The sequence below is a fragment of the Mirounga angustirostris genome, unplaced genomic scaffold (genome assembly GCF_029215605.1).
Source record: "Mirounga angustirostris isolate CCGP_5_RB_7025 unplaced genomic scaffold, mMirAng1.0.hap1 SCAF_261, whole genome shotgun sequence".
Taxonomy (NCBI): domain Eukaryota; kingdom Metazoa; phylum Chordata; class Mammalia; order Carnivora; family Phocidae; genus Mirounga; species Mirounga angustirostris.
The window spans coordinates 1-25,718 of record NW_026991969.1 but is presented as its reverse complement, the minus strand read 5'-3'; the positions used below and the strand labels follow the sequence as shown (position 1 = coordinate 25,718).

The window sequence follows — 25,718 nt, the reverse complement described above, 5'->3', positions numbered from 1 at the left end:
TAGGCATATGGTAGATGACACACTCAATTAACTAAATCGATGACTAAGTAGAATCTTAACCAATAATGCCTAAGGTATAAGAGCACACAGAGAAAAACACTGAGAAGAGAAAATAATTTATGTAGAAAGGTTTTTTGATCAACAGTGACATGTGGAACAAATTTAATTTTGTATCTTATTTTTAAACTGTCCATTTCACTGATATCCTCTGATTTTGCATCCTTTCTGCAATACAGGGCTCAAATAAAAGGCTTGGCTACTTATCTGGCCGAAAAGATAGGATTTATAGGAGATACGGGGCTTAAAATTCAGAATGTCAGATTAGCACTGAACAGAGGGTATTGAGCAAAGAGTGACAAGCATCTTGCCAGCAGCGAACTGTAGATGTCATTACAATTCAGACTATGGAGAAAGAAAAAAAAATTAAAGGCAGTAGAGGGACAGTGCATACTGAGATACTGACACAAGGTCTAAATGACTTGTAAATAAAATATGCACCCATCCCACACTCTTTTTTTTAAAGAAAGATTAAAAAAGCATATATAATAATATTCACCAACAATACTGAAATTTAATGCATGTTGTTGAATACTGAGGGAACAGTTTCAACTGGAAACTTTAAATGTACTCCAAGATCAGAGGACTTCATAATCTAGGTCAGGATTGCTGACAAAATCACTTTTCAATAATAAAAGATAAAAGATCCCAACAGAAAAGAAGACACCTGCCGTATCAGAATCAGAAGGCATTAAGTCCATTCTAGGTCAAGTAACATTCAGAGAAAGCTCTCTGACTTTGTTCTATGCTCTTGGAGGAATCCCTGGACACTTCAGTGAATAGGTGGGATACTTCTTGATGGATTATGTATACCTTTCAAACAGTAATGTGCATATATACTCTTCCTCCCAACCACACCAGTTCCCTTGACTCTCAGTGCCCCCCTGCAACCTACCATACATAAAAATGGCTTGGGGAGCTTTAAACATAGATCCCCGAACCCTAACCCAAATCTACTTAATCAGAATTTCCAGGGGTGAGCCCTAGGAAGCCAAAGCTTAACAGCCCCCAGAGTGAATCTCAAATCTCGGTCAGTCTGACACAGCTCTGTGGACACGTGCTGGGAACCATCACCCCAGACATCCTCCCAACCCTGTAGAAGAAACCGCTGCCTTTGCAATCAAATGTCTGAGTCTCATCCTTTAACTAGTTTTGGATTAAGAAAATGATTCAGACTCAGGAACATGTTAATGCTAAGTCTCGTCAAAGGAAACAATATCATGACTGTAAGTGCTTCGAGAATTCAAGAACTGTGCCATTTACTGTCCTAAGCAGGATAAGGGAGAGAAGTTTAGGGAAGATTTGTGGTTCAGAGCTATAAAAGCACCACGAACAAATAACGCTGCTGGAAGCTGGCCAGGCAGGGTGGGACAAAATCTCACAGAAGGTTCCATGATTCATGCACTTTCTTAACATGTTTATAGCAACGAGGGGCTCGACAAGATATTTAGCTGGTGAATCATCACCTTTTGATTAATCTCCTGGAAAGGTAATCTTTTAACTGTAACCTTTATGATAAACCCAAAGCTTATAACACATGTTTGCTATAGGAAATTTTAAGCTGTAAATGAATTCTCCAGCCTTGCAGTACTAATATACTACTCTAAACATTATTTGGTTCCTTGTGGGTTGGAAGGCTTCAAGCTGTTCAGATCTAGCTTTCTCCTTGCATTCTGTATGAAATTATAAAGAGTTTATAGCACATTCTGATCCAAACCACAAGAAGTTGAGATCTCCATTGGGTTCCAGCCCTTATTTTATAAATCAGAACTTCCTGCTAGGCTCCATGGTGTCCTTCATGAAGCCCATTTAAGTTATCTGATCCCTAAACATCAAAGGTTTCCATCCATCTACAGCAAAACTTGCTAAATAAATTATCTAAGACAATAAGAGATGATATTTTGAGTCACTTTGGCTTATTCAGTATGACCTGATACATGGTGAGAACTTGATAAATGTTTTTTTAAACTTAATCTATCAACAAGTAAATGTAATATAAATAAAGGAGAGAAAAATACTGTAGGAGAAAGGATGTGGTAAAAAGAGACAGAAGAAATAATTGATGAAAATTAATGAATCATAAGATTTAGAAATATATTTCATTTAGCGCAGAGGTGAAGCCTGGTGATCTGTGAGCTAAATCTGCCTACAGATAGGTTTTGATAGGTCTGCATGGTATTAAAAAGTTGTCTGTTTTTTGGCCAACTCTCAAAAAAGAAAAAAAATCCAGGAGATTTCACAGTGAAATTGTCAACAACAACAAAAAAACTCCCTAAAACAGGTAACTTTTTTTTTTTTTAACCCAAAACACTGGAAACCCAAGTCACCCTGGGCCCCCATATACCCTCAAGTGCAGCTGAGTTGTAGCTCCTTGGTGGGATGTGTCCCCACTCATCACAGACCTGGGGTCACCACACTTACGCGTTTGCCCTTAAACCTGACCAACCTCCCTCATGCCATCACTTTTCTGAGTCCTGTCAGCATTTGAGCTTTTCATCTGATCTCTCCTAGCTCCTTTTCCTGACATGTAAAGAACTGGTATCCACAGGTAAAATGACACAACTGTAATACCTGAACACTTCCCAGCACTTCTAATTCCTGGTTCAATGCCCTCTACCTATAGCAGTCTTCAGCAGGAAGGGATAGGGAGTAAGTGTCAAAGAAACAAAACCTAAAGGGTCAATGCCAAAGAGACAATTCCCACTTTCCGCTTCCGTTGGTCATTACACATGGATGATAGTCCACCTCACATAGCTACAGTAACCCACTGGGCATCTGCACATCTCACAGCAATTATCATTCCAGTCCTTGTTCTCACTGCCTCTCTGCAGAACACTCACGAACAGGATTCGGTTCCACTTAGTCACCCAGATAACTCCTCCCAGAGGCACTGGCAGGCTGAAGACTTTCTACTAAAATGCCTTCCTGTACAGAGACTGTCTCCTCACCATGGTTCCTACCATCGACATCTTAAACATGAGAGTCTGAGTTGAAAATAAAAACACTTTCTGTAAAGTTTAAGTTATAGGAGATGGAACATTCCTTAATCAAATGCCTTTTTAATCAATTGCACTAGAAATTAAAATGTATTTTCTCTTCTCTAGTTCATTTTTTATTTAAAAGAAACTATTGATTTAAGTCCAAGAATCTATAGTTGAGCAAAAAGAAAAATTTAACCAACATAGGATTATACAAACACTGGATCAAATTTCAATCAATTACTATCCAAGGAGTTTTGAATGGGAATAAACAAATTATTTCACTTCTAAGTGAAAGCTTTATAGATCTGACATGAAAATGCTTATTGCCATAGTTAATAGAAGCTTTGCAAATTAGTGTCTATATAGAGAGAAAAAAAAATCATAAAAGCCAGAGACATTTTCGGGAGGAGAAAAAGACAGTAGCTGCCAGCACTCAGACAATGATTTTCCTGCGCAGTTTTAGTCCTCAAATTAAGCTATCTTGTCAGTAATTGATTTAAACCATGAGTCCCAAGAACTGGTTTAAATCTTGACATCTAAAAATGGATATTAAAACCTTTTTTCCTAAAAGATTCTAGATACTGAAAGAATTCTTGGCTTTAATGAGCTGTTGCCATTTCATTCAATCAACCAGTGTTTTATTTATAGAATAGCTACCATAGGCAAGGAGCCCTGTGGGGTACATAAAAATGAAGCAGACAAGTCCCTGGAATGGAGCAGGGGAAGAGAACATGCCGAGTATGACAAGGCAGTAAGCAGGGGCTGGGATAAATGCGGTGGCACCATGCGCTATTACAGCTCACTCATTTATGCATTTGTGCATTCATTCATGCAACACATATCGGGTGCTTCCTCTACCAGGAACAATTCTAGAAGCAGAGGAACATGGCCCCCACTCTCATGAAGTTATGGTCCAAAAGAGGAGAGAGACAATGATCAAATATAATCACATCTATGCACGGAGGACAGATGCGCAATTCTGAGGAGGCACTGAGGATGGTGATTTGGCCTGGTCAAGAAAAAGCAGTTGACCAAGGCAGCTTTGGCCTGAACTATTATGAAGAGTTCCCTGGGCACAGAATGAAACCACAAATGCAAAGGTGCTGTGGGCCCCAGGTGCGTAGGGAGCACTTGGGACTGAAAGAAAACTAGTGGGCCTAGAGCAGAAATAACACGAGTCATGCTGGATGAAGCTGGGGGACAGGCAGGGCCCAGATCATGAGGGGCTCTTCAGGCCATGGGAAGGATTTTGGCTTTTATTAGGAGAGCAATGAGAAGACACCTGAGGGTTAAGAAGGGAGCAGTGAGGTCAGATTGAATTTTGAAAAGATGAATCACTTTGCTTACTTGATTTGAGAACAAATATGGCAGGAAAAGAAGAGCAGAATGATTCAGGAAACACATGATGTTTGTTTAGATAATGGTGGTCAAAATAAGCGAGTTTATAGATTTGAAATATTTAGGCAATAAGATAGTCAACACTGGTGATCATTGTTTTAAGAAAGGGGCAGGCAAAGGAGAAGTATCAATGAGAGATGACTGCTATGTATGTGGCACTGGATGGAAGGTGGTACTAGTCCCCGAGAGAGCAAACACTAGAAAAGAGCAGGTCTGGGGGGAAGGGAAGAGAGATCATGAGAGTGATCATGGATATGTCGGGTCTGAATAGCAGGATGCAGCTAGGTAGATGGGTCTGCAGGTAAGAGGTGAAATATATGTGTGGGTTTCATCTGCGTAGAGGTGGTCACCAAAGCCACAGGAGTAGGAGAGATTGCAGAGTGAGAACATATAAAACGAGAAAAGGAGAAGGCATGGGGCCAACCCTTGAGGACTCTGACATTTAATGGCTTAATAACCATCAGAGAGATAAAGAACCACTTGAGAGCTAGGAGGAAAACCAGATGAGCATGGCACCACGGAAGCCCTGGCTAGACTGTCTTCTAAGAAGTGACATGGTCAGTGTCGAATGCTGCTGCAAGGTGAAGTAAGATGGTGGATCTCGTGACACTGGCAAGGGTGTGTGTGTGGTGGGGGAAGCTAAAGCAAATCTGAAATGAGTTGAGTGTGACTCGGAAGCAATGAAATAAACCCATCTTCCAAAGCGGCTCAACTGGGTGTGGAAGACAGGACGGGAGAGCAGGGCAAATGGACATGAGTCTGTGTGGAGGTTGTTTTTGGTATGTATGTATGTATGTATGTATGTATGTATTTATTAAAGATTTTATTTATTTTTTAGAGAGCGAGCGAGCGAGAAACAGCATGAGAGGGGAGAGGGTCAGAGGGAGAAGTAGGCTCCCCGCTGAGCCGGGAGCCTGATGTGGGACTCGATCCCAGGACCTTGGGATCATGACTCGAGCCGAAGGCAGACGCTTAACCATCTGAGCCACCCAGGCGCCCTTGGTTTTTATTTTTAATAGGAGAAAATGAAGAGTGTCTAAAAGCCTGCAGAAAGGGTTTCTTTCCTAGGGAAATGTCAGCTATGAAGGGCAGAGAGAGGGAAGGAGGATGATGATGCTGAGGAGGGCACTGGGGTACGTTGCAAGGACAAGTGGAGGTACTGGCCTGGGAGGAAAGGAAGGTAAAAATGTCTCTATTGCAACATGAGGGAAGAAGGAAAGGGTGGGAGGAGATGGTTGATACCTAGAACAGAGAGCCCTGTCAGATGTGAAGTCGATGGTGAGGCCACCAGCTAAAAAGAGTAGAAAAGATCTGAAATGGATCAGTGAAGAAAGAAGGAGAGCAGAGTGAGAAAAAAAGGGCTGTGTACAGATCATCTGAGGTGGGAAATCAGTAAAGCACGGAGGACTGTGATGATGACTTTTGTGTAGCCTTGAAGAGGCGTATTGTCATGTTGGTTTACATCCAACTGAGCTTTAGCCAGATTTTTTTAATGGAATGCTGAGGTTTTGTCTTGAGAAATGAAAACTGAGCAAGAAGATAGACAAGTAAATCCATTTTCAATTGAGGAGTCTAAGACTAGAATAAGCACACTAAGGTTTCCCATAAATTTTACTAATCAAACTTAATCTAAGTATGTGATTAAGTTCTATTCTTAAATTCAACTCTTATTTTCTTTCAAAATAATCTCAGAAAATGTCACCCAAACTGACTCTTTAACATTTTACATCTACATAATAAGGAAAAATAAAAAATAAGATGACCTAAATGCAAATCTGACATATGTGTAACCGAAGTTCTCTTTTTTGTCAATATAGGCTACACCTATTATAAAGATATCTCAATCCTGGGAACTGAAAATCATAAAAAAAGTGGACAGTCATAATTTCAAATTTTGGGTGGCAAAGAACAAACAACATCAGAACGTATGAGTTATTATTTTTTTCCTACCGTATTCACACTTCTTTTTTCCAGTAGTAGTCGAAATAAATTAGCTGTAACCTTGTTATCATGGACACCTTACTCAAGGCCGCGATTATCATCTTGCATGAATCTTCGATCCATGATAACTTCAATCTGACCTAACAAACAAACAAACAAACTGGCCAGAGTTATTTAATACAAACATCCAGTGACAATCACATAAGTTTAGGCACGGTCCTGATTTAAGCCAAGGAGACAGATCCATATAGCCCAAAGTACCAAGGGCTTTCTCAAAACAGCTAGGATAAATGCAAAAAACAGGACTTTATTTCCATTCTTCTTCATAAATGTCTGGTAAAATTTGGTAAGAAATTTAAAAATGAGACAGATCAAAACTTAAGTGAAATTTAAAAAGAATTAATCTGAAGAGTAAATTATGTCCTCTAAAATTTTTAGTGGTAGCACCTGGAATTTAAAAACATTTACGAGGTTCATTAGGAAACATACATCACACCTGGAGTAACAAGGCAAATACAGATGTGTAGAATCTAAAAAGGATTTGAAAGACTAAGCGTTTTGGTTACTTGGTATCTGGTGATTCTCTGAAGAAACCCCAGGATTTGGAGACACCCAGCACGTACCCCCTTCCCTCCCTGGTATTAAGTTAGTGGCATCAACTATCCTCTCTCCTCTAGTTCAAGAAGAGGTCATATTTGGTTCCTTCATTGGCTGTGCAGTAATTCCACACCTCCTCTAGGTTAAGTTGTAAGCTAAGAATTAGGCTATGAGACTACAAACCAAAAAACCCTATCCAAAACAAAGCAAAAAACCACCCAGAGCCACAGTCATATATTTACACTAAAAAAAACCGTAGTCATACATAAAAATATATGCATATTCATCCATCCACTCATTCACATTTGTTACAGTACTAAATGATCTTTTGGCATAAAAGAGCAATACATAAAATATTTTAATAACTATTATTTTCACACAGTCAATCCAACTCTGTTTAGTTCTTTCTCCTCAATTTAGGTACCCAGTACATAAAACTGCCAGTGATGGTCAGAATTTTCGTTGTTACTACCTCCATATTTATTTTAGAACACAACTGTCTAGAATGTGCTCCTCAGGCACTGGGACGAATTGGCCATCTAGAGCTTGATCATGTCACACCCAAATGAGTACATCAATCTCTTGGCAGTTTCTCTCTTCTCCCTGCCTCCAAATGTTAGCCCTCATAATATGTGACACTCAGTAAATCTCCTGGGCTGTACTCAAATTGTTCTTCTGTTTGTAGGTACTGAAATGCTAGGGTGCTTGGCTGTCTGTAGCAGGGGCACCTGGGCCAGGTGTGACTCTTGAGCCCCCCATTTTTAAACGTTGCCTTAAATTCTCAAAGCTGGGTCCTTAAATAGGGAACTAGACATTAGGACTGGAGCAATCATGGAGTAGACAGTTATGTCACTTCCCTTGACAAAGGCAAGCTGAGAAATAAAGCTCCTCTGTCCCTAAACCACATTTAGGAATTTTATGTGAAGTTGTCCAATCTATAAATAGTTGACTTAATTTTTTAAAAATCAAAACATATGGAGTGCCTGGGTGGCTCAGTCATTAAGCGGCTGCCTTCAGCTCAGGTCATGGTCCCGGGGTCCCGGGATCGAGCCCCATATTGTGCTCCCTGCTCCCTGGGAAGCCTGCTTCTCCCTCTCCCACTCCCCCTGCTTATGTTCCCTCTCTCGCTGTCTCTCTCTTTCTCTGTCAAATAAATGAATAAAATCTCCAAAAAAAATAAAAATAAAAACATAAAAAATTCCAGACTCCTGGGCTCTTCAGAAGCAGAAAAATTTGGCAACCCTGGGCCCCTTTCCCCATGGTGACAACAACCTGGCGCTGAGCAGCGGCTGCCCCACCGTTCACTGGGAATGGTGTGCCCCAGTTTGCCGAAGCCCCAACACTCCCCGCTGCATCCCTGATGTGAGGCCATTATTATTTTTCTAACAGCGTTAATGTCTTTATGGCATCATCTCATGAGTCTGTGTAATGAAAGCCACAAAAGAAGATGAGTAGTATGCTTTTTTGTGTGGGTGGACATATGGAATGTATGTATATGCCCAATTAAAAAAGTGGGTTTGGGGCAAAGGGTACGTCAGGTACCTGCACACCTTTATTATCTGCCTGGCTCCTTAAGACATTTGTCTTAGCAACTCTTAATATGTAAGAAAGAAGAGCAATTTGACTACATATAAATGATAATGAAAAAATATGTATTATAAAGGACATACGCCTCTCCATAGAAGGTTTTATAAAAATTAATCTGTGTTTACGATTTATTTTCTCTTTCCATCTTGTTCTATCTTTTGGAATCCTTAAAGTTGTGTCTGTCACCTCTTTATCTGCCTAGCTGTATCATTGCAACTCCCTTTCTTCTTTCGGGTAGAAGTGCCCTAGAACGATACGATTCAGAGAAGGACCTAGGTTTGAACTGTTACGTCCCGCCTTTGCGAACTTAGGCAACTCTGGGAATTTCTAACTTTTACCCCAGCTCCCTCTCCTCTTTGGCTTCTGGGAGAGTTTCCACAGCCATTCCATTATGATAACGACAGAGGCTTGTGCAAACAATGAGCTATCAGGAGAGAAAAATTATCTTTAAGAAGCCATGGTTTCATGGAGCTTTAGGTCCCTCATTCTTCATCAGAAGATTGAAGAAATACATTATTTTATGTTATTCTCACAAAACCAAAATTAACTAATAGCTGGTGTCTGAAGATGATAATTAATAATATGACCAACAGAAAAATTATACATTTGGAACTGAAACTTGTAAGAGCAAAAAAGAATCCAAACAACACGCACCACTTTTCAAACTTGAAACCCCTAAAGACTGAGCTGAGAGTAATGTCAAGCGATGCTTGGTGTCCTGTATATAGGCCATTGTGGTCATCGGATAGACATTTGCTTGAAGAGGCAATTTGCTCATCGTCATTCTGGGCTGAATCTATAAGACCAAACAGCTCACTTTAAAAAAAAGAAATCAAGGGATATTTACAGATGTACTTTAAAAAATTAGTACTGACTACAGATGACATTTCTTCCAAAAAGAAAAAGGTATAGCTTCCTTTCTTGTTCAAAGGAAGAGCTAATTTAGGAATTAAAACATTCTTTCAAACAATATGAAAAAAAAAAAAATAAGGAGGATCTTAGAAAACTTTTAGGTGAGAAAGGTAGAACTTATCCAGGTTCTTAAAATAGGCATTCCTATTTAAATTCAGAATAAAAATCCTTAACAAAAGTCTTCTAGCTTTCCAATATTTGTATAAAACAAATTGTAAAGGTATCAAGTATTCATTTCTCATCTAAATCTAACATACTGCTTTTGTAATGAATGCTAAGCATAATAGCTCTCTATCCCCTTTCAAAAAATCTCTCTTATAATTCTTGATTCAGTTTTAATAAATACCACAGATCCCCTTATCAAATCCTCTAACATATTACATTAAAATAATCAAATTAATATTTATATTTAAAAACTCTTCAGTGCTTATTCTTCCTGTTTAGTGTCAATGTAGGTAGTTCCATATTTTAACTTTTCTTGGTCTGGTATGTGAATGCATGAAATACATTATTTTATTTTTTGACGGAAAATTCACTAAGCTGGTTGGGGCTGAGGAGAGTCCCTCAAACCTCAGGAGGAAACATCAAACAGAGACTTTGTTATGAGGTCTCTTATTCACACCACATAAAAATGACATCTCTCCTGTTCAGCTCATGCAAGTCTGACATGACACTCAAGAAGAAAAGGAGTACAAAGTTAATGTAATAGTATTGAGTGCCCATTATAACGAGGCAAAGTACGGGCATTCACAAATATGATCTTTAATCTTTACAACAACCCTGTAGTGCATCCTTTAACTTACTGGTTGTACTGAATAGTGTCCCCCAAATTCATGGTCATCCATAACCTGTGAATGTGATTTTGTTCTGAAATAGGATCTCTATAGACATAAGGTATAGTGGATTAGGGTGGGCTCTAATCCAAGGGCTGGTGTCCTTCTAAGCGGGAAACCTGGACACGAAAGGACACACACGGCAACACAAGGAGAATACGACAGGGACTCTGGGACAGCAGAGGCAGACAGTGGAGTGATGGGTCTACAAGCCCATCAGAAGCCCCAACAGGCAAGGAAGAGTATTTCCCTAGAGCCTCTGGAGGGAGTGTGGCCCTGAAGACATCTTGATTTGGGACTTCTGGTGTCCAGAACTATGACAGAATAAATTCTTGTTGTTCTAAGCCACCCATTTTGTGGTAATTTGTATCACAGGCCCAGGAAATTATGAACCTGAAGAAACAACTGCAAAATGTTAAAAAAAAAAAAAAAGAAAGAAAGAAAGAAAAAAGAAGAGAGAGTTTCAAAGAATTTTCCATTTCTCCTTTCAAATCTGGATCTTCCCAATCAAATTAACCTGTATACACACTGAAAAGGACATTCACACTGTCATGACTATAGGGCTGCCACCCTCACTCCCTACCTGTTGGTCTAGATTTCTAGTTTTGCTCAAGGACTACTCTTTCCAAGGCTTAAAAAATGGCCTATTTTAGAAGCAGAAATATTTAGGTCATAAATTTAGAAATTTAGAAGTTTAGAAATAATATTTTCCCATTTATTCAAATGCTCGATCCTTGAAAAGAAAATTCACATGTTTATTCACTTTTACTAAGTTTTTTTCATTCATGTATACACCCACACATACAAATAATTGCTTTTGTAAGATTTTAAGAAAAGAGTTTCTTTTGTACACAAGGAAAATGAATCACCATAAAGTCAGGGCTTCATCTGAAAACCAAACAGCTGTGGTAGAATTAACATGTAAATTCAAAGTGTATAATGCAATTTTTATGCTTTGGAAAAGGTTTAAATTTAACCTTTGCAGGAAATTGTAGAAGAGAAAATTATCACAACCCCTTCCACTCATCCCAGTTGAAAATCAGACAAAGTAAAAGCATTTGTTGTGAAATTATTTCTATTCATAGCCAGAAATTTCTAAAATGCTAATGTCTCAAAAACATGCTAATGTTTTTAGTGGTAGTATTTCAAAGCTATGTTGTCACACACATATACTCTGAATATAGAAATTTATGTAACAATCAAAAGAGCCCTATTAAATTAGAGAGCTAACAATCTGAAAAAAATTGAGTCAATTTTCTCATTACTATTTCAAACTATTTTGTGAACATTTTGATTAAATACATACCTGCCCACATTTCTATATATGTGCTTGTATTTCTTTGTCTATGTATATGTACACAAGTGTGTGCATAAAGGTAAATACACATACATTATTGATAAAAAGAGGGAAAGAGCTTTCCTGAAATTTAAAAGAGCCCATTATTACATTATACATTTAAAAGTATATATGTAATAAATTAAATACACACATACCATTTCTTTATGAGGGGAAAAATACATACTCCACCAATCCCTAATTATGTTTCCTTTCTATTAAACAAATTCAGATATATTTTGGTGTCAAGGCATTTAACATGCAAATGGTCACCAAATCTGCCTTTGAAAAAACTACCTCTGTAAATCAGATGCTCTACAAACCAATCTCTCAAATATCTGTTCTAACTTTGGACATCTGGTTGAATATAGAACCTATAAGTACCTGTTAAAATTCAGTTTTCCTTTAGAAATAATTTTTAACTTAAGCATATTTTTCAAAGGATCCAAAATTAACTGGCCCACTACCATATATAAAAGTTACACACTAACACAGCTATTACTTAGATATTTTAAGGGAAAATTACCTGATATCCATTCAGGTCAGTATAAAATTTGTTTTGACTGTTTATGCTAGAAGAAATTCTCATTGCAATCTCACGGTTATGTTCTTTTCGGATGTCCACGATATTGGACACTTCCACAGACTGTCCGTCTATTCCTAAATTTAAAAGAATATATATGTTAATAGAAATTGATTGCTCCACTTTTCTTATACTGTACAGAACTTCCAGAGTGACATACATTTTCCCGTTTTCTATTCCTATCTTCACCATTTTTCATGCTAACTGTGCCACCGTTCACCTTTTTCTTTCTTTTCTTTCTTTCTTTTTTTTTTTTTTTACACTGTCAGACAGTAGAAAACATTTACTCCGGAGAACATGTAACTCAACAGAAGGATGAAGAGCTTGGGATGAGATAAACGCAGATGAAATATAACATGCAAATGATTCTCCAATGAGTTCTGGAGGGAAAAGAGAATTTTAAATGAGAAAAGGTTAGCCCCACTCCAGGCCAGGCCGCCTGTCACGTGTACGGCCATTCTCCAACAGAGCCATGTGAGCCTACTTCTTCACGGCTCGCCTTCCGTGCTGGAAATCTGAAGCAGTGAGGTCTACACTCTGTTGGTTCGAGAGACAGTCTATTACTGCCCATGATCTATAATCTAGGAAAAGAGACACGAGATCCAATGAGATGCTTTATGGCTAAAATGGATATTATCATATTAGTATTTGTGGAGTATAATCTGGACAGCTCCCCAGAAGTTAAATCAATTTTTTTTTAAGATTTTATTTATTTATTTGACAGAGAGAGACAGCGAGAGAGGGAACACAAGCAGGGGGAGTGGGAGAGGGAGAAGCAGGCTTCCCGCCGAGCAGGGAGTCCGATGCGGGGCTCGATCCCAGGACCCTGGGATCATGACCTGAGCGGAAGGCAGCCGCTTAACCGACTGAGCCACCCAGGTGCCCCAAGTTAAATCAATTTTAATTGAGTTTGGTATCTCTTAGGACCCCTTGTTATGGAGTGATTCATTTTGTCCTTTGCTATATAAAGCAGAGGACAGCTTGAAGAAGTCCCAGATGTATCAAACATTTATTTTTTTGGATAAGCCTAAACTTTTCACTAATTTCTATCTGTCATGCCACCCTAACTATATCTTCTGGTCCTGAGTGAAGCCTTGGGTCTATTTCCGAGACGGAGAGGGGAGTTATGGAGAAATCCAACACTCCTAATACAGACTGAGTATGTAGAAGAGATACTGGATCTCCTACAAAAGAGCAATCAGGAAAGCAAGCAATCAAAAGAAGAAAGACTGGCCCTATCCTATTTCATACGGCAGAAGGTTTTTAAGGTTCTAAGAGCCCTGGACACGTACCTGCAGTTGTCAGTCGTTACCCACCAGGCCTCACACACACTCTGTCACAGCGTGCTGATCACCAGGACACTCTTTAGACAAAGAAGGCTATGTAAAGAGAAATGGGGAGTGGGAGAAGGGAGTAAGGAGGACTTTTTCTGGAAGCCAAGAAGAATCCCCAGTGCTTAGAGAAGATGAAAGCAAATAGTTAAAGGAAGGAAGTTTGAATCGGTGGGACTGGTGGAAAATAATGAAAATGCAGCTAGCTGAGGCACTATAGGTTTATGTGAGAAGTACACCGGAAATTGTAAGACATCAATAGTAATATGCTGACAATACTAAATGGGCAGAAGCCTCCATCAACAGATTTTTCAGAATTCTCACAGAAGTTCTTTTCTGGGAGATGTTACGCCTCCAACTCGACAACCTCAGTCAGAGATGACTTCAGTTTCTTACTATGTTCATAAAGCTGTGATGAGCAGTATGACCTCATGTGTGGGGGAAGAAGGTCCTTTTCTTTTCCCTCCCACTTTATGGCCAGTCTGAACCACTAACCAGTAAAATATACATATAACTTTCCTTCTGACAATTACCAGATAACTGACCCAAATAGCTTCACTACTACTGGGAAGTTAAAAGAAAACAAAAATCACATCCACTGATGCCAGAACAACGGTGTTTTCTTTGACTAGGAAATGTATTACTTTCGATGCAAACTTTCCTTTCAGTAGGTTTATGTCAACCCCAATATCTTTCAAAGCCAATGAAATGTATATGGAATTCTAACAGACAAGCTTCCACAAATGAACCAAAGATGCCAAAAAACACAAAATACAGCATAGGGATGAAGTCCCCCATGAAGCATTCAGGCGAACACCTCATCTACTGGAGGCATTCGTGGCTGTTTGGCACCACGTCCGTTTTCTCCTCTCTAGACTGGATATTCTCCCAGGGGGTCAATAGAGTACATGAAATGAAATAAAGTCTTTACAAAGGAGAGTGTCATTAATTTCAAGTCACGTATCTCTGGAAAACATTTACAAAAAACATGCTTCAAGAAAAAATAAATAATTTCACATTACCTCTGGCAATAATAAATTATTTCTGTTGAGAAAATGATCTTTCTTGAGCTCAGTATTATGCTCAGATCCGGTTGTGGCAACAAATGCTTAAGTCTCCTTTAAAAGGAGCCTCGATGTCCATTCACAGTTCAGCAAGACATCTGTGCCAGGACAGGCTTTTAAAGTAAGATCAAACCTAATACACTTATTATGAACAAACCAAATAAATCTTGTAATGGTAATCAAAGCAAGGAGGTATCCCTGAGTCATCAAAGGTAATTTATTACTTTTTAAAGAAGAATCTATGTGAGGGGGATAAAGGACTGCTACCTTTTCCTACTCTAGGTCAAGAATTCCCTAAAGTGTGCCATTCCCAAAGAAGCTCATGGGATTGAGGGGAGAACTCCCTGGGAAGCATGGGTATGAACCGATCGGTCTCAGTGACCTGCAGAATCTTTGCAGCAAAAGGTTCTTTTACCAAATTGGTTCCACCTGGGCATGGATGGCCAGGAATTTCTAAGCCCCTCTGGTTTTTCTTCAGTCCTGGGAAAGAAAACAGCTCCTACCTAACAAGCGTAGTCCAAAGAGTTATGTCATTGATAAAGACAGAGAATTAAGAACTCCCTTGCTGCTAACACCTCACCCTCTGTCCCCAGAAAGAGAGAATGGAGATTATTTATCTTTAACAGAGGCAATGCAAGGTAAAAACAGAGCAAGTCCACAGGTGGAAAGCCATCATAGAGAAGCGGAAAGAGTCTTGCAGAACTCTGAAGTTTTGTTTTTTTTGTTTTTTTCTCCTCCCTGGAGCCTGTTAGCTCCTTACAGATTGTCTTACACACCATCTCTGCATTCCAGTTTTTAACAATAATTTGGGGATGTAGTAGGTGCTGAATCACCATTAAAGAGAATGAGTTAAGATGTGAGAGGCTGTCCTTCATGATGCAGAAGTCAGCTGACATGGGAGGAAAGCAAACTAGGCCATGGACAGAGTTTAAATAGAAAGAAGGGAATAAGTACTTAGATTTTGAGCAAACACATGCATGTTAGAATGTAAGCTCCTCAAGCACTGGGACCATGTCTTATTTATCTTTATGCTCCCAGCACATAATAGGCAGATAGTGTTTGCTGAGTAACGGGCAGCAGCTACATGGAAGAATCAGCCAACAATTACTGAGTCCCCGCTATGTACCATATGCCCCGCCATATGCTTTACATACAGTAACTCATTCAATCCTGACCCTAAGCCTAGGAGAACATACCTTGCCCCAGATCACAAGGCTGACAGAACCAGCACTAAGCCTCTCGGCCATCATGTCTCACTGGCAAATTGACCACTAGAGAATGTTAAAGTTACTTTGGGACCATGGATTGGAGAAGCTTTGCAGTGACTCTAAGTAGAAAGGAGACCTCCAGGTTATTTTTTAAGAAAGGGAGAGGGTACTGATCTGGGATGATATGCTGCAAGTGCTACCTAAAGGAGACAAATACATTATCAGTAAAATAAAATAAAAATAATAAAAAATAATTATGGGACAGGCTTGCCAGAATACAAAACTTCTTCAAAACAATCCGAAATCTTTTCTTTAAAAATGTCACGGTCACTTTAGAAGCCAATAAAGTAATATATACTAATTAAAGACACTGTGATCTCACGTATTTACCTAAGATGAACACTAATCACAAGCACAAGCATGTTCACTGTGCACTGGTGCCAAGGGTAGAAACATGGGGAAACAGGCTAGATGCCCACCAACAGACAAATGAATAATAAAACCAGTACATCCACGTTTTGGACTGCTCTGTAGCAAATGAATGAGGTAGCTCTCTGCCCCGGCAAAGAAAGATATCTGATGCAAGAGGTGAATGGAGCATTTGCACAGTGTGATGAACTTTTTGCTAAAACCAAACACAATACTATACCTTTCTGCAGATATGCATGCAAGAGAGGTGTGTGTGAGAGAGAGAGAGGAGATAGAGAGAGAGAATGCAAGTGATCCGAGGGTGCACACAGGTATCTGATTACCTCTCTTGAGTAGTGGATAGGGACCACGCACAGATTCTAGAGGGATTTTACATTATATACATATACTATAATGTGTGACACTTTTGTCAAAAGAGTATACATATATATTATTTGTATACATAAAAATTATTATCTTTTTTATTCTATTTTTTTTAGATTTTATTTATTTGACAGAGAAAGACACAGCAAGAGAAGGAACACAAGCAGGCAGAGTGGGAGAGGGAGAAGCAGGCTTCCCGCTGAGCAGGGAGCACGATACGGGGCTCGATCCCAGGACCCCGGGACCATGACCTGAGCCGAAGGCAGACGCTTAACAACTGAGCCACCCAGGTGCCCCCGAACTTACCCAACTTAACCAGGAGTTGACGCTTAGGGTTATTAACTAATACACACTGCTTCACTCAACACATAAACGACAATTCTCGCAACAATGATAAATTTAGTAGGACAATATGGAGATGATGTTTCTAAAAAAGCAAATATTATCATTTTTAAAAACTGTACTCATATCTGAAAGTACCAAGAATAAAAATGGTAATAACTCCCATAACTAGATGACCTTTTTGTCCATGTTGACTTATTCAACTTGCCTATCCATTGTAAGATCTAATTTATCCTCTGAGGTACTTGCTGATTTCCAGGTCTGTAAATGTTCATATTGACTATTTCTCCACAAGTGAAAATTTTAACATCTGCTTTCATGAATATAAATTTGAGTAAATTTCATTCCAAGTCTTGAATTTAAGAAAATGATGATGCACCACTTCGTTTCATTTCTAAAGCACTTGATAAATAACTACTACGACTTATTGATCAACTTATCATGAGCAAGGCACTAGTCTACATATTTTAGGTTTTTCATTTCAGTAATTCTTAAAATGACACAAAAGTAAATGCATAATAGGAAAAGTAGAGCATTTTGATTCCATGGATTGCAATTTTTGGTTAAAGATGACACCAATTAACTACAATATACTTGAAGACCTAGTAATAGAAAAAAAACACACAATAACACTGAAAGCTGTCTTTTTTTTTTTTTTTTTTTTGTCCTATTAAGCATTGATTTTAAGAAACAATAGGTTTGGGACGCCTGGGTGGCTCAGTCGTTAAGCGTCTGCCTTCGGCTCAGGTCATGATCCCAGGGTCCTGGGATCGAGTCCCGCATCAGGCTCCCTGCTCCTTGGGAGCCTGCTTCTCCCTCTGCCTCTGCCTCTCTCTCTCTATCTCTCATGAATAAATGAATAGAATCTTTAAAAAAAAAAAAGAAACAATAGGTTTTTTGGAAGCTCTCTCTTGGAGGGAATACAACATCTACATCAGTAACATTTTTTTAAATCCAAAACAGACAAGATCTAACGAAAGCACTTCCATGGGGAGTGAATAAAACAGCTCACAACACTGTAGAGCTTTCCTGTTCCCTTCCCAACGATCCAAGCTGGGGCTGGTCCAGGACAAGCGAGGGAAGAATGCTAGAATACTCATAATGGTCTGTTCGCATACTCTCCACACTGACAGTCACTCTGAACTTGCCTACTTCCCGCTCTCCCAAACATGCTCCTTTCCAAGGTAGCTTAATGCAGGAAGCCTGGATTCTGTGTACTCTTACTTCTCAAGTTGATCTTGCTATGGAGGCAAGCAGTTCTTCCTTGTTTTTTTCTTTTTTTTTTTAAATCACACTTTTACCGTTCCTTCTCTTGAAATAACAAAAAAGAATCAGTAGCATACCACTCATTCATCCTAACTCCAGTGGACGCTGAACAGAGACAATTTGCAATACTGGTGTTTGGTTGAACTTTAAAGGCTGGGTAACAAATATTTTCCAAAGCATGTGATTTTCTATTGTTTGCCTTCAACAAAACTGAAGGTGTATCTAATCAATTTGTCAGGCAGTAGATCATTAAAAATAATTGATTGAAACTCAAGTTTGACAATAGACAATTCTGTGATTTATGGACCATAACTCATAAGGAGTTCAAGGGACTGAATGACATTCTTATAATAGAACTCCTTCCATTCCCACCTATTTATGGTAACATCATTTTTTGGCCTTACCTTTATAAAAACAAAAATTAAGAAGAAAATCGATGCTGAAAACTATCTCATTCTAGCAATAAGTAACATTCACCAATGGATACATGAACATATGGGGATACAAAGGGTAGAAACGATTCATCCACTGAGCAAAAAGTTTCCTATAAGTTCATGAAATAAATGACCAAAATGGCAATATACAGGAGGCAGACGCTTAACGACTGAGCCACCCAGGTGCCCCTATACAGGGACTGTTTTGATCAACTGTATACTACTAATAATCTTTATAACTCAATCCAGAAAAAATTTAATACTTACTTTTAGGATGATAGAATTTTTAAACTTAATATACACATACATATGTATTTCATAAGAGTAATGAAAGGTTGATGAATAACAAGACTCTCAAGCATAAAAATATTACATTAAGATAAAATTCTGTGGAAGTAGAATGGAAATACGAGTTCAAGGAGAAAATAAGGATGTGAAATTTGACTGTTAAAGATCTTATTCAGGCCTTTTTAAAAATGCATGATTTGGAAATCAAATTGCTACTCACTGGATATGCTTATTTTAAAATGTCAATATTTATTATATTCCAGAAAAAAACATCTGCAATTCTTTAAATGTATAAAAACTAGATGCCAACTTAAATATATGTAATAGTTTTTCAAATTCTAATAGGAACAAAGGAGTCTGATTAAAAAAAACCCCACTTCACGCTTTGTAATGTTCTTTCCCTCCTTTCTGCCTATATAAATGACATTTCTCTAAGACATAGCATCTCAACAGCTCACTTCCTTTATCAAATCTTCCCCAATACCCCCAACCCTCAATGGCTACTGTCTTTTGTAACACTTATGTCTAATTCATCTGGCCCACATCCTCTTTTTTTTTTTTTTTTAAGTAGACTCCACACCCAGCACGGAGCCCAATGTGGGGCTTGAACTCACAACCCCTAAGATCAAGACCTGAGCTGAGATCAAGAGTCAGACGCCTAACCGACGGAGCCACCCAGGTGCCCAAAGCCTACACAACCTCTTAAGGAGACACAACACTTAATATGTGCCAGGCTTTATGTATATTAACTCAGTTAATCTTCCAACACTTCTGTGAGGTGGATTCTATTATTGTCACCTTTTTCAGTATGACAAAACCAAGGACAGAGAGGTAATAACTTGCGCAAGGTCAAGCAGCTAGCTAGTAAGCGGCAGAGCTGGGATAGGAGCTGGGGATGACATGCAGGTACGTGGACTCTGGAGTCTGAGCTCTTAACCACCATACTCCCCCTATATTTCCCATCCCCCTGCCCTTCATCTGAGTTTAGTACAACACTTATTTGTGGGGGAGGATGCTTCCCTGCTAAGAAGCTATGCTTTCAACACAGCAGCTGCTGTCAACGAGCCCCCAAGATAACCTCTGAGTTCTCAATTTGTGTAGCCAGAATGTGCTTATAGTCCCTTAAAATAACCTCCTCTTTCATGCCTGTAGGGAATAATCAGATTCAACACATAGCTACTTATTTCAATTTTTAAAAGTTCCAATTAGCAGGAAAGAAAAATCCTTAGCAGTCAATTGCATATTATGGTATTCCCAAAATGTCTGAATTACCTAAGTCTGCCTAGCCATAACTTACTTAATGCTTTTTACTCTTAAACTAAATATGGAACGCAGTCCTGGGAAAAAAATGAGAGATTGATTGCAAACCATTTTAATATCCTCATGAATCTTTTCATGGAAATAAAAACAACTTCAGTGAAGCTCTGAGACCTTGTTTACAAGGAGGAGGACTCCAGGGATGGAAGGCCCAGATTCAACCATCCTTAGAAGATGAATTTAGGAGCAAGGAGTTAAGCACAACAGAGACTTTATGTAATACTAAGTTTTGTGAAGACTCTTTAATGGTTATACCTAATTGGCCATCTATCTAGTCTTTCTACAGTTTAAGAAACTGAGTCCGTAAGAAATCTAAGGACAAACTCAAGGTCACTGGTTGGCTTTAAGGCACAACTGAGGATTCAGACCTCTAATTCCCAGTGTGATTCTCTTATGTGTTTAACTAGATGGAGTTCATTTTGACTTTCTAAAAGTCAAGGGTCATGTTATGAATCCAATCACATTACATATTCAAAACAGAGAAAAACTAAGCGACCTCTTTTTGAATGCTAAATGTGCCCATGCAAGGAAATTACTCAGTCATTGCAGCCAAAGGAAAGTCTTTTCTTCCATACTTTTTGATGGCAGTTCATTACATTTTACCTCCAGGCTACTTGCTTTCTTTTAGCAAGATCCATTACATATAGTACTTTCATAGTATGTTGGTGGAAAATAGGCAAAAGTATTGCATTTAGATATTTCTCTTAAGGGTTGAAACATGGTTTACACACATACTCATTCATTCACAAACACCCGCCTAGGAGAACGTAGTCCTGGGGCGGAGAGGCGGGGGGAAGCTTGAAGGTATATATTTTAACCGATCTGGAACCTGAACCTTGTGCTAGTGAAAATGTACAGGACACACTGGTAACCCATAGCAACCTCATTCTTCAAAGTAGCTGTTGATGTCAAAAAACTAGGGCACCAAAGTCTAATAATTACAACTCCAAAGACAAATGAAGCCACAGCTAGCAAATGTCACTTACTGATCATGATGTCACTGCAAGGTATGCACTTGTTGTGATGAAACAAATATAACGTAAGGGGATACAGGGGCTTCTGCCTGTATCACATTCTATCTTCCAAATCAAGATTAACAAAAAAAAAGCTAAAGTAGCCTTAGTGACACAAAAAGCTTCAATTTAATGAAAGATGATTATAGTGCAAGAAAAATTAATCCTCATTTCTCCCATCTTTTCCTCCAGAAAAATGTTATTTTCTACAAACTAAATATAATCTTTGAAAAATTAAAAAAAAATAGTTCCAAAAGGGCATTTCATTAAATTATGGGTGCCTCAAAATGGATTTCTTATTTAACCTGATAGAAGGCGATACATTGTGTTGCATTAGAACTCTTTCAAATCCCTCTGATCTTGTAGAGCTTTTAAAGCTAGTGAGCACAAGATTTCCTCTAATTTAATATTTCTAGAAACGTTTTGAATGTAATGTTTGAACAATAATGAAAAGAAACACAAGAGTGTTTTTTAATAGCTTAAATGATGTTAAGAGAGGACTCTAAACTGCACCTCTGACCATTTTCAGAATCTGGAGAGAACACAAATAGACACTAAAACTTAAATATAAAACACCAAGAAAAAAACAAAAAACAAAAAAACAAAGTTGGTTGAACCTACGCCTCCCAACTCAGTTTGTTGCAAAATCAATGATGACCACACAGTTTTTATAATCTGGGAAGTGCTGTTTGATTTCTGTTCTTGCTTTTGTTTTCTCTCCCAAAGCTTAATTGGAGCCAAAGGTTACTTTGGGGGAGAAAACGGTCAAAGAGTAACTAAAATAGAGACTGAGGAATTTAAGAATACTTTATCAGGTTTGTATTACTTTAGTTTTTTTAAAAGAATATTTCAAGTAAACTGAATTTGAAACATTTAATATAGACTCTCAATAAAGACAGATATTCCATAATATCAACTCTTTCTGTTTCTTTATCCTTGTTGCTGAGAGGTAATAAAATCTTTTGTATAATTAATGGTTTAGTAACCTAATACCATTATAGTACCTAATCATAAAATATTAATAGTTTCTCTCCCTCAAGCCCCATTTTTTTCTGGCTCATAAATTTGGTACTAGCAACAAACAGGCTCTATTCATTAATACTCATCCGAATAACTGCATCTGGTCAGTTGATTTAAAGGGGGCACAATTAGCATACATCCAAAGACAATTTAGAAAGTTAAATTTGAAAGTAGGTATTTACGTTCTTTCAAGAAATATTAAACACAAGCCACTCGACAAAAGCATGGAAGTTGGCTGATGTTTTCTCTACACCTAAGACGAAAAGCTACATCCTGTCCATGGATTTTGATCAATCGCCCAGATACCTGGTTTACATGAGGCCGAAGTTTAAAACACCGAAGAGCTTTCAAGTATTTCACAGTATGGCTGCTTTGGTGCAGCATAACCAGACCCCATTCAGGCACTTTGAACTCGTCGACATCCAAACACCCTGAAGACCTCACATCTCTTCCTTAGGTTTCGACCAGTGATTTAATTAAAACCCCAATGAGCCAGGATCCAGACAACCTGAGCCTTCATGCACCGGTATGTGAAAGAAAACGAAAGATGGAGGGAGGTCAGGAAGGCGACTGAGAAGAGGCTCTCTCTCCACAACGGGGCTTATTTTTTCCAAGAGGGAGATTTGTTGAGAAGGGCTCAGATACAAACATAGAAGGATGTATAGTTTGAATGAAAGCCTTTCAGGTGAACTGGTATCTCCATCTCCCACCGATTGCTTTCATGTTGGAAAAAAACAAAAAATATAAACACTCTGGGCTTGAGAGAGCAAAAATAAAGATTGCTATGTCACTTCGAATGGTTATACACGCTGGTTTCAGGTTCAATCCAAGCCAAGAACAGTAAAACGCATCTGGAGAAGCACTCTAAGTTAACTTCACGTTATACCTAACTTATTTATCTGTCGTTTCTCACCAACTAATGAAGCTTTCTGCTTTCAAGCTACAGAAATCTCATCCAAATGCTTCACCCTGTTTATTCCACCCATTGTGACATCCAGAGGCAATTCGAGGTCTGTATTCTTATTTTATTATTATTATTTTTGTTATGCTAATACTCTAAGCGTCCAGTTGAGAACAACTTCTCTTTCTTAACTGACCAATCCACTGGCATTGTCACCTTGGAGGGCTGGGAGGCAGTTAAATCTTGGTGGTTCCTGGTTCTGCAAAGGGGCTACTAGTCAGCCATTGGGCATTTTGGACTGCTTAGCTGGGGAGAAGGAAAGAGGAGAAAAGAAAAGCTTTTAGGGCCTGGTAAATGCATGTTTGTTGGGTTGAGTACACAGGCAAGTCAGAGCCTATTAATTTCCAAATCAACCACTGGGCTATGACGGCAAACTAAGCTTATAGTCACAGCAGCAGAAGAGGGCCCTCTAATTTACGGAAACCATCCTCTGTGATGAGCTCCAGATCCCCTGGACAACCTGCGAAAACTCTGAGGCTGCAATGATGGTGACAGACTCATTTAAACAAAAAGAAAAGCAATTAAGCAAACGGACTTGACTGAGAAGTAGGAATTCTCTGGCGAGCTGCTTCAGCATTAACTCTGTCACACAGCCTACCTCCTAAGTAGACCTAAGGAAAAACAACAGTAAACCATGCTTGATGACACAGGCCTGGGCCAAAGTGGGGGCCATGCTGTACTCAAGGAAGAAACATTCCATTACAAGCAACAGTTTTTTAAGCAAATCTAAAAGCAGATAAGCACATCTCCTGTGTGATGGGGATGCTACTTTCTACCCATAAAATGAAACCTCTGGCCGTAGCTGAAGGTATAATTTTAGAGCTCTCAGAGATGTTGAACAATGGCTTATGCAAGAGTAGAAAAGGATGGTCAAAAATATTGTTTCTGGCTTACCAGAGATTTTAGAAAACTCAATAAAACTCAATAAAAGATTATTTCAGACTTTCTTGTAGGTAGCAAAGTGAACATTCCCTGAACACAGTACCCTTTGCTTCCCCACAAAACCCAAAAAGCAAACAGCGCCTGCCCATATATTTTATCATTAGTTTTCAAACGCTTTATTATCTACTGGTATAAAGATTCAAGGAAACAATATTTCCTTTTCTAACTTTTTCAGCCTAGCTAACAGCAAAGAAGAATCTAAAGTGGCATTTTTATGAGGTCCTTTTCTAAGAGAGTTGATACCATGGTTAAGTGGTCTGGTTACTAGGATTAAATTTGTGGTTGGAAAAGTACTCCATTCTAAAAAAAAGTGAATTCAACATGAACCAACATAAATGTGCAACTCTGAGGGTGTCTGGGAGCCACGGCTCCATCCAAATCCTAAGGAAGGACAAGAACCACTGCCCATGGTTAAGTCCCTAAGAGGATTAAAAGCCTATTTACTGTCACTTGGTTGATAAAGATGCTGCTCATCAGTCCCATCCTAAAAGCAATAAACAATCGCCCGATTTTATACTCTCCCAGGTAAAGACTTGTAAACAGAAAGAACTAGTAACGAACGTTTTTCTTAAAAGAAAGTTAAATTCCAGTAACACCTGCTATTGTAATACATTCCATATTTAAGGCAGGCCATACGTGGGGGGTGTGTGTGCATGTCAGAGACGGTCAATGATCTACTAACTGAGAGCCGTAACTGACAGAATTCCCATTTTGTAAAATTAAAACAACAACAAAAAACCCCACTGTTTTTAGATCTTAGAAATAAAGATTCCAATTAATGAACTCATGACCAAGACAAATATTATGAGACGTAAGAGGAGATATATATAGGGAAAGAACATACATATGTAGAGTTAAATGTTTTACCATTTCTGATTATCAAAAGGCTAAGTATATTTTTAAACCACACAGTGAGTATAATGACAAGTTTAGGAAAGACCACCATAAATACCATGTTCAAAAACCAATTGTTCCATGAGAGGCAATGGACTCTGAGAAACAAACTGAGGGTTCTAGAGGGGAGGGGGTGGGGGGATGAGTGAGCCTGGTGATGGGTATTAAAGAGGGCACGTACTGCATGGAGCACTGGGTGTTATGCACAAACAACGAATCATGGAACACTTCATCTAAAACTAGTGATGTAATGTATGGTGATTAACATAACATAACAACAACAACAAAAAAAACACAAAAAACCAATTGCTAGTTTATTAAAAATGACACACAAAGAATTCCAGAACCAGAGTACATGTTTCACAGCTATTGCTTTGTTTTCTTACCTTGGATGTTGTACAGTCGGACCCCATGGGTAACATGTTCCAAAAAGCAAGTCACGTCTGAGTAAAACCTTCCACGTTGCACTCTGACAAAGGGCAGTGTTGTGTAAACATAAGGCTGAGGAGGAAATGACATTTTTAAGAAAAAAATTCAGCTTTTAACTTTTCCAAGGGATGTTTATTATCATTTCCCAAATGGCAAATACATACCACCTGATATTTGCAATCTCAAGTGAAA

General features: G+C 38.6%; 1 protein-coding gene across 1 annotated transcript in view; it reads right to left on the bottom strand.

Annotated features, from left to right (window-relative positions):
* Nucleotides 1–25,598, bottom strand: part of LOC135363442 (alpha-mannosidase 2-like) — a gene marked incomplete at its 5' end in the record, with an annotated part of 39,390 nt that extends 13,792 nt beyond the window's left edge. Inside the window, 4 exons of the mRNA XM_064583984.1 lie at nt 6,387–6,517; nt 9,216–9,357; nt 12,169–12,302; nt 25,484–25,598. Coding sequence (XP_064440054.1) covers nt 6,456–6,517; nt 9,216–9,357; nt 12,169–12,302; nt 25,484–25,598 — 453 coding nt within the window. The remainder of the gene's footprint in view (nt 1–6,386; nt 6,518–9,215; nt 9,358–12,168; nt 12,303–25,483) is intronic.
* Between the last annotated feature and the right edge of the window lie 120 nt (nt 25,599–25,718).